The 14,411-nt window shown below is 45.5% G+C and overlaps 2 protein-coding genes across 2 annotated transcripts; one reads left to right on the forward strand and one right to left on the reverse strand.

The window, feature by feature from the left end:
• Positions 1-3,185: 3,185 nt before the first annotated feature.
• Positions 3,186-10,864, forward strand: LOC136452154 (uncharacterized). Its single transcript, XM_066452796.1, has 3 exons — positions 3,186-3,369; positions 7,209-7,306; positions 10,035-10,864. The coding sequence occupies exons 1-3, from the start codon at positions 3,235-3,237 to the stop codon at positions 10,615-10,617; spliced, it is 816 nt and encodes a 271-aa protein (XP_066308893.1). The 5' UTR covers positions 3,186-3,234; the 3' UTR covers positions 10,618-10,864.
• A 516-nt stretch (positions 10,865-11,380) lies between these two features.
• Positions 11,381-12,688, reverse strand: LOC136452155 (uncharacterized). The gene has a single exon (XM_066452797.1). The coding sequence runs from the start codon at positions 12,686-12,688 to the stop codon at positions 11,381-11,383; it is 1,308 nt and encodes a 435-aa protein (XP_066308894.1).
• Between the last annotated feature and the right edge of the window lie 1,723 nt (positions 12,689-14,411).

Genomic DNA, 14,411 nt, shown 5'->3' on the forward strand with positions numbered 1-14,411 from the left:
TTGCTTATCGGAGGTGGATAGATTTATTAAAATATATCCATCATCCTATAACAATTATATGATATGCCTCATTCCATCTCTTAACCTATTTACTTAAATATTTGTTTTCATTTTACAGTGTTTTATGTGCTAATATCATTGTAGTTACATATGGCCTTGTCTGTCATTACATATGGTCTTATTGGTCGTGCTAATACCATTGTAGTTAGGTACACTTTTTTGTGTAAATTGTAGTAAGGTACACTAAGAACCTCAGCATGTACCACCTTGAGCTGCCACAACTGCTCGGCCTTGTACTTGTACAATGACAATCTTTCATGAACTCGTCATAAACCCTCTGATTTACATGAACTTCATCCTATCTCCATCCTCATTACCCTCTTCCTCCTCTGTGTATCCAAACCATTGTCTTCATCGTGTCCTTCTCCGCCACCTTCTGCGTGTTCTTCTTCATCCAAACCAAGGGAAATATGATCGTCGTCCTTGTTGGCCTCCTCCTCAATTGTCCCAACATCAGTCATTGTTAACGATGCCATTTGTATAAGATCATCGTGCTCCGAAATCCCCTCACCGACCCCAAAAAATTCTCAAAGGCCATTAGATGGGTCAACACTTATTCAAAACCATTGGGTGCCTCCAACATGTTAAGCTCTTTAGTTAGCTTCACCACTAACCCAACTTCCTCTGTCTGTTATCCTTTAATAACTCCAACGTCAAGGCTTGTGTTTACATGTTTTTCCTATGCCCACTGTCAACCACCACCTCAAAACAACTCATGTTAGCCCCTTTCAGAACCTATTTGTAATACCTCCAATGCTGCTCGGTTGACAAGTTCATCAGCACTTAATGTGCACTATCCTTCCTATAATCAAACTATCCTCACAATGCGACCTCATTATCAAACTTCTCCCTTGCATGACATACAAGCTCATTAAAACTAGGCCGTCTTTCAAACAACTCAACCACTTTCTTCGTATTCTAAATCTCCCTAATATCTTTTTTTGTGGGGAAAACACCCTAATATCTTTGACACTCCCACTGCGAAACATAAGCACTAAATGATCCATCTACAAAATATCAAAGACAATGTATCATAGCTTCATTATTACAAGAACTGCAAACAAGGCCAAGTGCACTGACCTACCAATTCTAAGCATATAAGAAACATGCAACTAATTGACAAGTCAAAATTGTAGACAGAACCATAGCACTACCATACTAAGCCTACGACCATCTAATTGCAAGACTACTCATTTGTATTTCCAAATCTTGTCTAACCGGTTCATCTTCTATCCAAGCTACCAAATGCGACTATGCATGAAACACGGAGGATATTGCCTTGCTCAAGCATAATTGTTTTGCACTTCAAATATGAGCTGAAATCATTGGACTAGGCCAAATTTTGGTAGGTAGCTAGACGACATAGGTCGCAAATACAAGAGGACACTGCACGCGCAGATATTCCCACTTGAAACAGGTCCAATTAGTTTTTCATATTGCCTCGCGTCGCCATGCTAACAGACTAACCATGAAGTGATGAAGTGGTATGTGTTAAGGAATGTTGGTGTGGCGCATAGAGCCCGTGAGCCCATTCTTTATCTTTTAGAAGAAACAAACAGAGGGAGGAGGAACCGAAGGAAAAAGAAAGGAATGAAAAAAAAAAAACATGCGCCTAATATAGATACATTTTGGAGCTGAATGGATCATGTTTGCCTAGCCAGTCTAGCGATCCTAACCCAGACGTCGTCCGAAATCAAATTGGGAAACAGTGTGGCTAGGCAGCCGGACACCGCGGCCAACCAACACATCCTCCTGTCTTCTATTCTATGATGACAGGCACACAACTAACCGGGGCAGTGAACAGTGAACACGCGGTCACGCCGGATCATGCAATCAAGCGGCGTCGGCATTGGACGATGAGGTTGGACGTGGTCACGTGGACCAAGGAATCCGTCTCTCTCACCGTCTGGTCAAATTTCTGTTCGCCAGGGAACATGCCGGCTGACAGGGAATTTCAGATCCTGAAATCCTGGATGCAGAAAAGCAGCTCAGATCGTTTCATCATTTCATCAAATCCAATCAATGAGTAAACAAAAGAGAAGAAGGTGGCTCCTCTCGTCTGCTCGACACGAGTACACGACGAAACAGAAAAGGGAAAAGCGAGAGGGGGACCTTGCGCTTGATTCTTGCCGATGCCGACCCACGCGCGGGGCGACATGTCGGCGCATCTCAATACACCGGATAGGCAGTGGCGGAGCCAGGATGTCGGGGCGGGGTATTTGACGCATAATTTTTTTTTCAATGTATATATGCAATAGTAATAATAGGCAAAACCAGAACAAAATTGATCCTGGTGTATATATATAATTTTTTTAAAATATATGCTAGGTAAAATATTTTTTTACCCTGATAACAAGGCACCAGGCCTAGTGAACCGTACTGGGTGTCGCCCCTGGTAATAATCAAACTATAAATTCTTTATCTACGTTACAAGAACACAATGCAACATTCCTAAAAAAAAAAGAAACACAATGCAACAAAAAAAATAGAAAATGTAGCCTTCAATTTTTACTCTAAAGAATTAAGAATGGATCTGGGATCTTTTGTGTTCGCCTTGCTATTGCTTCGAGCCCGAGATGAGAGAGGTGCCGAGGGGGAGGTCTAGATGCCGGAGCCGAGTGGGAGCCTGCAAACACCACTGACCGCCGCCGCCGCCATAGGAGTGCCGGGCGCAAGGTGCCGCCGCGTTGGTTTTGTCGAGGCCCGATTGCCGAAGTCCAAGGGGCGAGGGGGTGACCGGGCGAGGGCTGAAGGGCCGAGGGGGAGAGCTGACCTACCATGCCGCTGTGCCGCCACCCGCTGGTGCAGCTGCCGCCCTTCCGGTCGATGCGAGCGACGGACAGGAGTAGGAGACATGGATGGGAATAGAGTCGATGGGGTTTCTGTCATTCTGAGTTCGTGGGCTACTGCTACTAGTTGTTCTACTGGGCTCATGGGCTACATATTTGCAACATTCAACAAACTAATATGCTGTATCATTATACATGTATACATATATTTGTGTTTGTCATAAAAATCATATGTATTCCATGGAATAGAGGGGTATGCCCATGCGGACAGGACAGGATAGAAAAAGAGGAGCGGGAGGGAGCTCGCTAGTAACGGGAACGGGAAGCGTTTTTTCTTTCATTACAACACAGAGGGAGCTTTTACTTCCACAGTTCCACTGCACAAATGGTCGGCGGCGGCGGCGGAGGCCAGGCCGCAATGTCTCTGGCGCCCAGCGGCGGCAAGCGCGGGAGGGTCCCCGACCCGGAGGAGGACGTCTACGTCGATAACCTCCACTCCCACAAGCGCTACCTCACCGAGGTCCGTTCCGTCCGTCCGTCTCTCTGTCATGTCATGCGAGCAGAATAACTTGGTTCCGCGATTGGGCAATTTCCGTGTGCGTTCGTTCGTAGACCCGAACTTGGTGGGGACTGGGGAGAATAGATGGCTCGCGTCGTGTGCCTTGGCTGTAACGCGTGGGTGGGGCACAGGATGAGCGTGGGCCGTGCCGCTGCTAATCCTCTCGACGTCTGATGGATTTCTCTGTCACTGTTCGGTGGGGAAGGCCACCCCTCTAATTTGCCGTTTTTTCAGGATTTGGGGAAGGAAATCCAAATCATTGTATCATTTGCTTAGGGTCCACTTGATTGAGCTACATTCCATTCCAGTATCCTGGTTGGTTGGAAATCATAAACTGATTCAGGGCCAAATACTATCTCACCTTTTATCCTAGGCCATATACTAAATGCTAATTAGGTTGAGCAGAATGGCGGAGGCGTGTATTGTTTCGATTCATCATCAATAATAAAGGGGAGTGTCGTTCTGAAAATATCATACAATTGGTATATTTCTAGATGATCTTAGCTTATATACAGAGATATGTTGCTGTTTCAGTAAAACTCAATACATACAGATCAAATTTCCATAGCTATAAGTGTCCTTTAGCTGCCGAAAAGTAAGGCTAACCGTTTGGCATTTTATAGGATTTTGTTTAGCATCAGATCTTATACATTCTGAAAATATTCACATGTTCCCCTTGGTGACGGGCCGTGTCGCGATCTAGGCATGGTGTCAAGTAAGGATCGGGTCGTCGCTTCCTTAGTGGCGCGCTACATCGGCGTCCGGGTGTAGTGAAAAATGAGTAAGGGTCTTCACATCTGAGTCGACGGGTGCGAAGGGTAAGGAAGCTAGTCGAACCAACTAGGATCCGTTTAGGTAGTGGAATGTAGGGTCACTTACAAGAAGTTAAGGAATTAGTTGATACAACGACTAGGAGACGTGTAAATATATTATGCGTTTAAGAGACTAAATGAAAGGGTCAGAAGGCGAAGGAGGTGTACAGTACAGGTTTAAAACTTTGGTACATAGGGACAGTCGCGGATAGAAATAGAGTATGAGTTTTAATTGATAAGAGCCTCAAGAATGGTGTGGTGGGAGTGAGAAGGCAAGGAGATAGGATTATCTTAGTCAAGCTTGTTGTTGGTGATATGGTCTTGAACGTAATTAGTGCGTATGTCCCCCAAGTAAGCCTCGGCGAGAGTGCTAAGAGACAGTTCTGGGAAGACTTAGATGACCTGATTAGAGCTGTACCTAGTAGTGAGAAGCTTTTTATAGAAGGGGATCTTAATGGGCATGTAGGTACTACAAGCGTAGGTTTCGAGGCAGTTCATGGAGGTTTTGGGTATGGTAGTAGGAATTAGGAGGGGGAGAAAGTTCTGGACTTTGTGGTAGTTTTTGACCTGATGATAGCCAACACTTTCTTTAGAAAGAGAGAATCTCATCTAGTGACCTTCAGTAGCGGACAACACGCTAGCCAGATTGACTTTGTCCTCGCAAGAAGAAAGGACAAACGAGCATGCTTGGGTTGCAAGATGATACCAGGGGAGTATGTTGTTTCTCAACATAAGCTTTTGGTGGCAGACTTTCGTTTTCAGGTGCGTGTCAGTAGGGATAAAGGTAAGATTGAAAGAACAAAGTGGTGGAAACTAAAAGGGGAGACATCAGAGGTATTCAGGGAAAGGGTTATCAAAGATGGCTCTTCGAAGAAAGAAGAGGACATAAACAACATGTGGGAGAAGATGACAACCAACATTCGGAAGGTGGTCTCAGAGGTGTGTGGAGTAACCAAAGGAATTGAAGGCGAGGCTAAAGATACTTGGTGGTGGAACGAGGAAGTCTAAATGGCTATTAAGGAGAAGAAAGAATGCTATAGACGCTTGTACTATGACAGGAGTATGGACAACATAGAGAAGTATAAGGTGACAAAGAAAACTGCAAAGCGAGCTGTAACTGTGGCAAAGGGTAGAGTATACGAGGATCTTTACCAACATTTGAGTACAAAGGAAGGAGAGAAGGACATTTATAGGATGGCTAGGGTTCGTGAGAGAAAGACAAGGGACTTCAACCAAGTTAAGTGCATTAAGGATGAAAGGGAGCATCTCTTGGTGAAGAAGGATGAGATCCGACATCGATGGCAAGAATATTTTGACAAATTGTTCAATGGTGAGAATACGAACACAACCTTTTAGTTGGATGACTCTTTTGATGACACCAATAGGCGCTTTGTGCGGAGAATTCAAGAATCTGAGGTCAGAGAGGCGTTGAAAAGGATGAAAGGAGGTAAGGCGATGGGATCGGATGGTATCCCAATCGAGGTGTGGAGATGTCTCGGGGACATAGCTATAATATGACTAACCAAGCTGTTTAACCATATTTTTCGATCAAACAAGATGCCTGACGAGTGGAGGAGAAGTATATTGATACCGATCTACAAGAATAAAGGGGATATTCAAAGTTGTATTAATTACCGGGGAATTAAGTTGATGAGCCATACTATGAAGCTATAGGGGAGAGTTATCGAGCATCGCTTGAGAGCAATAACGTGGGTCTTTATGAACTAATTTGGTTTTATGCCCGAAAGGTCAACCATGGAAGCCATTTTCTTAATAAGACAAGTTATAGAGTGATATAGGGAGAAGAAGGACTTACATATGGTTTTTATTGACTTGGAAAAGGCTTATGATAAAATACCAATGAATGTTATGTGGTGGACTTTGGACAAACATAAAGTCTCAACAAAGTACGTCGGGCTCATTAAGGACATGTACCACAATGTTGTGACTAGTGTTCGAACAAGTGATGGAGACACAGATGACTTCCCGATTAGGATAGGACTAGATCAAGGGTCAGCTTTGAGCACTTATCTGTTTGCTGTAGTGATGGATGAGGTCACAAGGGACATACAAGGGGACATCCCTTGGTGTATGCTTTTTGCGGACGATGTAGTGCTAGTTGATGAAAGCCAAACATGAGTGAATTATAAACTGGAGTTATGGCGGGAGACTTTGGAGTCCAAAGGTTTTAGACTCAGTAGAACTAAAACTGAGTATATGAGATATGACTTCGGCACTACTACTCAGGAGGAGGAAGATATTAGTTTGGAAGGTCAAGTAGTGCCTAGGAATGATACATTTCGATATTTATGATCAATGCTACAGAGAGACGAGGATATTGATGAAGATGTTAGTCATAGAATCAAAGTCGAGTGGATGAAGTGGCGCCAAACATCTGGTGTCCTATGTAACAAAATGGTACCACATAAGCTAAAAGGTAAGTTTTATAGGACGACGATTAGACCTACTATGTTGTATGGTGCAGAATATTGGCCTACGAAAAGACGACATGTTCAACAGATAAGTGTCGTGGAAATACGTATGTTGCGTTGGATTTGCGGTCATATAAGATGGGATCGAGTTCGGAACGATGATATACGTGATAGATTAGTGGTAGCATCAATTGAAGAAAAGCTTGTCCAATACCGGTTGAGATGGTTTTGACATGTCCAACGGAGACCTTCAGGGGCACCGGTGCGTAGTAGAATCCTAAGTTAGGATAGTAACGTGAAGAGAGGCAGAGGAAGACCGAAGTTGACTTGGGTAGAGACAATAAAATGAGACTTGAAAGGATGGAATATACCCAAAGACTTAGCCTTAGATAGGAGTGTTTGGAAAACAGCTATTCACGTGCCTGAACCTTGATGGCTTTTGCTGGGTTTCAACTCTAGCCTACCCCAACTTGTTTGGGATTTAAAGGCTTTGTTGTTGTTGTTGTTCCTGCATTTTACGTGTATAAATCCTCAATTGTTGCATAGGCTCTTGCAGATAATGGCATCCAGCATGAATGGCTTGTCCGTTGGAGATTCAGCTCCTGACAATATCATGGGGTCCCCAATGAGACTGGAGAATGCTTATTGCATTAGGTATTCATACCTTAATTCTCTATACATCCTCGTTATCTATTAAAAAAGTTTCTCTATATGTCCAATCACACACATTATCAGTATAAGTTGATATGTGTTACATCTTCACTATTTAGTAACTTCATAAAGCTGATAATATATTTCATCATAATCAAAATTGAAACTCTTCAGGTCAGGTTCATGTGCTAGGACATACAAAACAGAGAATTTGTCTTTGAATTTCACTGGAAATTTTATCTGAACAGAAGGGATCTGTACTTAACGAACCACACTACCTTTTTAGAAAGGCTTTGTTTGGATTAGCTCTTAGTGGCCGGATTCTGAAGCTGTACTTTGAATATGTTATTACATCTGATAGGTAGAGTGAAAAGGAGCTTCACTTTTGAACCACGTCACCCAATTAATATTAGCAATCCAGCTACATGTTACTCCTTTAACATTGCTGACATGGTTTGGTTCAGCCATTCAAGCACTGAGCCCGGGTAAGGCCAAGTCTTTGAGACCTGGATATTACCATGGCAGTCAGCTAGACAGCTAGTCACATAGCAATACTACCTGTGTGCATGAAAAAGGAGAATGTAAGTACAGGTCACGATTTCTTGACATGGATATACCTTTTGGCCCTGGCTTCCAATATTTCAAACCTGTGTATTAGAGTATATATTTGGTAGCTGGGGATATTGCAATCCCATATTGCCATATGTATCTGGGAGGCGTCTTGCCTCCTAAGTAAGCCTGGGCAAAATACCCGATACCCATTACCCGTATCCGAATTACCCGAATCCGGACCCGAATTACCCGAACCCGAGGTACCCGATCCCAAATTCGGATAGCGATTTTGATTACCCGAAATTAGTTTGGGTAATTCGGGTAATATCCCCCGGTACCCAAACTACCCGAACTACCCAAAAATTTGTTTTGTCTTTGTATTCATCATGTGTTGTTAGCTGAACCATTTAACTTATCACTTTATTAGAATATAATCCTCTCTATTTGAATGAGTGACTGTAATATATTATTCTCTATAAATTGCTATTGAAATTCTATACAAATTGCTGCTGAAATTATGTATAGATCGCTACTGAAATTTAGTGTAGTTTGTTGTTTTCTGTAAATTTGGGTATATCGGGTAATACCCGAACCCGAACCCGAATTATCGGGTACCCGAATTTGCGGGTAGTGTTTTTTCGGGGGTAATATTGGGTAGCAATTTTTATTACCCGAATTTTGAATTACCCGAATTACCCAACCCGAAAAAATCGGATAACCCGAACGCCCAGGCTTACTCCTAAGTCTTAGGGTCCATTTATACTGCCCAAGGGCTCTGCAATATTTCCACGCATTATACGCAATCCTTCCCACTTTCATGGTGTCATGAGTTCAGGGTTTTGATCCTGAGTTGACGTTTCCACTACCACTGCCGCCTCACCGCCTTGGGGGAGATCTATCTCCGCTGGGGGAAGTGCCCTCATAGGAAGGTTTTGGCTGTACATATATAATTGATCTGTCACCTTAGCATCGAGCAGCAACAAATCATCAGGATGGCTCGCCGTGGGCATTGATGGGCTGCCATGCTACTCATTGTCATTGTTGATCCTCTATGCTGTCCCGTCGAGTCGCCATTGTCAGGAATTGCCACCCTCTCCCTAGCCGTGCCTGATCTGCCTCGCCCCTCCCCTTCGCTGCTACTGCCACTGCCCTTAAGCGCGAACACATGTCTGCAGAGGAGGCCCTTGGGGACACCGAGCTGCTGCCATTAGGGGTGTGAGCGCTCGTTGATGCGTCCGAGTAGCCTGGCCTATCTTCGCCATCTGACCGGCTCTTTGTCCTGCTGCGGTTGTCAGCGAGAAGCTGGTGATTATGTGTGCTTGTGTGCCTCTATTGTTGATGCTTCGGACTTGTGCCTCCCTTCCATGGCTTGGACCACGTCCACCTCGACCTTGACTACTTCTGTGACTAAAAGGGCTATCATCTGCATGAGCTACTTGTTGGTTTCTACTCCAGTAGCAGCATCTGCATTGCAATGTTGCTACGCCTGCAGTAGATTTTAGTCTTCGGCTTCTTAGTCTGATTATTTTCGATGCTCCTACTACGACTGTGGGGCATATTAGAGTATATTTGGTAGTTAAGGATATTGTAATCTTGTATTGCCATATGTATCTGGGAGGCATCTTGCTCCCTAAGTCTTGCACTCTATTTATATCGCCCGAGGGATCAATGCATTATATCCATGCATTATACACAATCCTTACTACTTTCACTGTGCTGTTGGACCGTCATAAATGTTGGCAATTAGATTTCTTTGTATCACTCTTAACAATGTAATAAGTATAATCCCTTACTTTAATATCGTATAAACTTAACCCAGCATACTTTCGCCTAGCTTTTTTCTATACTAAACCTGTTGAAAGGCATAACTCTGCAAAGCACCTACCACCTACTGGCTACTGGCTACTGGCATAACTCTCCACTGTATACTTATATCATGTTGCCATTTCTACTGATACTTCAAACCAACTGGATGTTTATTACAATTCAGAATATTCTTCATGCTATCAATGATGATGTTGCAAATATTTTAGGAATGTATCTCTGCTTGTGTTGGAAAAATTACTGAACTTTGCATATATCTTCTTTTACTCCAATTGCTTAGTTATTTTTACTATGATTCTATCTATTACATTTTTATGGTTTACAATCTCAGACTGTTTTATTTGCATCCTTGTAGGGATGAGATGAGCATGCAGTACTCACCTATGTCAGAAGAGTCAGATGATTACAGGTACTATGACACTCAAGTAAACACCAATGGGAATCAAACAGATGTACTGGGTAATTCGTCAACTAGTCCAGCTTCATCTCCACACCGTCCCCAGAAGCTACACACTTGGTTCTCTTCTGCATGTCCATACCCTCTCCCAAGCTGCTCCCTCCCAGCAGTGGTCTGCTCGCCTGCTCGCCGTGGTTGTGGCACTGAACAGGAAGGCCGGATCCCATCCTCACCTAATGACATGTGCCATGGTGGAGATCTGAGGCGAGCCGCACTTTTGAGATCGGTGCAAATGAGGGTGCAGAGCCCCCATCTATGTGATGTGCTACCCAGCAGTGGACATGAACAAGAACAAGGCCGTTCTGATGTACATGTTGACGAGCTTGAACAGGATCAGAAAGAAGCTGTGGGTGTACAGTTGGATCAAAGGCCTCTCTCTTGTCCAAAGTCAACCCAGGATGCTAAGTACCAGAGCCCTATAAACCCAGACCAACATCCTCACCATGACGTTGATTTTGTCGAGGATCAGATTACGGTGTGACCGGTCAACAAGTTTGTCGAGGATCAGATTACGATATCTAAATTTGGATGAGCATATATAAAATGCTGCATGTCCCGTGGTAATTTAGTAACCGTTAACAGTCTTCTAGTGGTGGCCTGGCCCGTTTGATCATCTTATGTGACACTAGGTTGTGAGCTTGTAACACTAATTAATCTAGACCTTATGAATGCAATGTGACGTGGATGATATCACTGATTATTATGATAAGCTATTAGAGCAAGAAATTAAACAATCTGTGTCACTTGCATTGTCAAGGTATATTGTTTGGATTTGTTTACCGTTCGCTGTCTATTTTCATCGCTGAACCTATGCATTTGATGTGGGGAAGAGAAACAGAGAGATGCATGATTGTATACTTATATTTGTATGTCACATTTACATGATTGCCAGGATAATCTCCAGAGACTAGGGTACAAAATTGCTGCAACTATCCAGGCTATCAAAACTCCTGAATCCTAAAATCTGTCTGCTCCATCCATCAACCAAGCAGAGGTACAAAACTGACCATGGACAACCTGCCTATATATGCCTAGACCCTGTCCCTTGCTCACTGGCCGGGAAAATCGCTCGGGACAATGGGCGGCGGTGGCGGCGACGACAATCAGCACAACTTGGCGGCCAGTCTTGTATCTTGTGTCACCCAAAATTGCCGGACTCGTGATGTCGCGCATCTGACCCTACTATGACGCTAGACACTACTAGTACTACTTTATTACTAGCGTTGATCTGATTGCAAGCGAGGTTAGTTTCCCCATAGGATAGGCTGCGTGTCCTCCAGGTCACCGAGGTAATGCAGCTGCTGCATGCCGGACTGCGTCGCGTACCTGCCGGCAATTGCCATGTCACCGCCGTAGCTCATGGCGAGGGGCTGGGCTGGCGTGATGTTGTCGCTGGTGCCGCCCATGGTATGGGAAGGTGCTGCTGGCGGCGCACTGATGAAGTTGCCGCCGCCACCATCGGTGCTCTTGGCGACGGAGAAGGCTGGTGGTGCGTTGATGAAGTTGCCTCTGGCGTCCATGGCGAAGGACGTGCCACCGCTGCCGTCGTGGACACCGTGTGTCGCCTGCGTGTCCATGTAGTTGAGGCTAGGGTCGGCTGAGGGGTACTCCAGTACTGGCAATGGCACCATGGCGTGGCATGGCTCGTCGGCGCTCGACATGGCCAGATTGGGCTGGGCAGCGCCACTGCCGACCACCTGCTGCATCTGGTAGCCAGAAGGCATGCCGAAGTAGCTAGCGCTGGCCCGTGCGCACGGGAAGACGTAGCCGTGCTGCATTGTGCCGGCATGGCGCGGCTGGTAGTGGTAGGCGTCCGTGGCGAGGCCGCCGTTGTTGTACATGTCCGGCACCATCTGCAGGTCGTAGCCCTCCATGGCGACGTTGCTGCTGTTAAATTGCTGGAAGCCATACTGCATGTTGGCGGCGCTGCACGAGTGGAAGCCGTTATTGCCCCACATGGCCATGGCCTGGTCGTTGGCGTCGCCGTTGCCGCCGAGCGCGTGCAGCAGGTAGCCGTCGTCGACGTGCGCAGAGTTGAGCGGAGCGACCCCCTCGAGCACGATCCCGGCGCCACCGTCTTCGTCGTCGACGACCGGCATGCCCAGCGCCCTCCGCCTGTCGTCCGCGGCCTGTATGGCGGCGTCGATGGCGTCGAGCAGCTTCTGCGCCTCCTCCACGGTGTCGACGCCGTCCAGCGCCTTGTCCCAGCAGTCGAGGCCGTCGGGCCCGGACTGGTGCACGCGGGCGAGCTTGGACTCCTCCTTGCCCAGCTCGGCGTAGAGGTACTCCCGGAACGTGTGCCGCGCGCGCACCTCCGGGTCGAGCTCCCGGTACCGGGCCAGCACGCCCTCCTTGGACTCCCACACGTCCGCCTTGGCCGCCCCCGCGCCGCCTTCGCCGTCTGCCGGGGCCACGACGAGCGCGATCTCGACGCCGCAGAGCACGGAGAGCTCGTTCGCCTTCTTCTTGAGCCCCTCCTTCCGCTTGCCGAACGTGGAGACCCGCAGGCGGCGGTTCGGGATGAGCCCCATGGAAACCTTGCGGCGGCCCATTTACGATCTTCCCCCGCACGGTGGTTTTGCTTCCCTCGCCGTGCTAGTAATCGGATGCTAGGCACGGGGGCGAGGCGGCGTATATATAGGAGGGGCCGCGTGCCACGGCGGATCAAACGCAACACGGCGGCGGGGTGGAACACGGCTAGGCGCCAGAGGGGCTAGGCCTCGTAGGCTTCTATATTTGATTGCTCGCGACACAATTAATGCGAGGAGATCGGGAGGTATAACCTTCCAAATGCAGCGGGCATCTTTATAAATCTAAAGGGCTGAGACGAAATGATTACTTTACTCCATTGGGAGGGTGAACTAATGTTCAATCTCGTAGTCACCAGCATATTATTGAAACTCTTCACTCTGTTGTTGTATCAGTTGCAAACTCATCTGCTTGTAAATTCATTGTGTCCTCCAGGATACCATTCCCTCCGTTACCTATGATATTCCTTGACTGATCACATCAACCAGTGCTTAACAACTTCTACTGCTACCGTGATTCCAATCCCTTCTCTTTATACTATACAGAAAAAAACTTCCTTCTTTAGTTCAAATCAATGTTATGCCAATGTGATTGTAATTAGCTTATTGATTGATATCTGTAGACTAATCAGTCTGTAATTGCTTGCTTCACATAGACTTAACAATCTCGTGCTGTCAAATTAAATCGTTGTGTTCCTTTCTTTTGAAATTTGACAAACCTCGCTCTGTACCATTTGTGCTCTTTTATAATTGCTTGCTTCACATGGAGCGGAATTTGATCGGACACGGATTTTAATAGACAAGTAATATGTGAGTAGGTGTAATAAATTATATGCAAATTTAGTAAAAGAGCTAACAGCAAGCAGTACACAACAATCTTGCATTCCAGTTGAAAGGACGGACTGGTCCAAGAGGTTGTGCTCTAAAAATTTTAAAGCAACAATCTTAGCCTTTGCAAATTCTAAACCACCTCAGCACCAAGACACCTAAGTCTTACAAAAGCAACCTATGAAGTTCTTAGGGCCATCACACTAATCGTATCCTTAGAAAAAAATTGACACTCAGAGTAAGGTCCTTAATTTGTAAGAAAGAAACCTATTGTAAGCACGCTAATCATATCCTTAGAAAAAAGTTTACACTAAGATTAAGGTCCTTCGTTTGTAACAAACAAACCTAATGTAAGCAGACTAAAAAAGTAAACTCTAGTTATCACTCTGAAAGCTCTAGTTTGATTTTGGTTAATTGATAAAACCTTAGTGAACTAACCTTTGGCTCTAAAGTGATATTGAGATAGGTTGGTACACACCAAGTGGAGCTAGATGATGGCACTCATGGTGATGGAGTTGGCCAAAGTTGAAGATCAAGTGCTCCAACTTGGAAAAGAAGAAAGAGAAAAACAAAACCCTATGGAGATCAAGGCAAAGGTATAAATAGGGATTTTGTTTTGCCAATCAAGACACCATAAGGGTTTGATTGGGTTTAGGATACATAGCCATACTATGAAGAGGGAAAAATCATGGTTAAAACGGTTATCAGGTGCCACTAGGTGAATTCATCCACGCATATGCATTAGGACCTAGTGTGCTAACTCTTAACCCTTGTAAAATGCTTTGTGAAAATACTAATACACGTGCACTATTGGTGAGACATATTGTGGTTAGCACTTGAAAGCAAGGGTTGAAGTGTTGGAGTTGATTTGGAGAAGATTCAGTGAACCGGACTCTGGGCGCTAGGGGGTCCGGACCAA

Source organism: Miscanthus floridulus, chromosome 5, assembly GCF_019320115.1.
Source record: "Miscanthus floridulus cultivar M001 chromosome 5, ASM1932011v1, whole genome shotgun sequence".
NCBI classification, from domain to species: Eukaryota; Viridiplantae; Streptophyta; class Magnoliopsida; order Poales; family Poaceae; genus Miscanthus; species Miscanthus floridulus.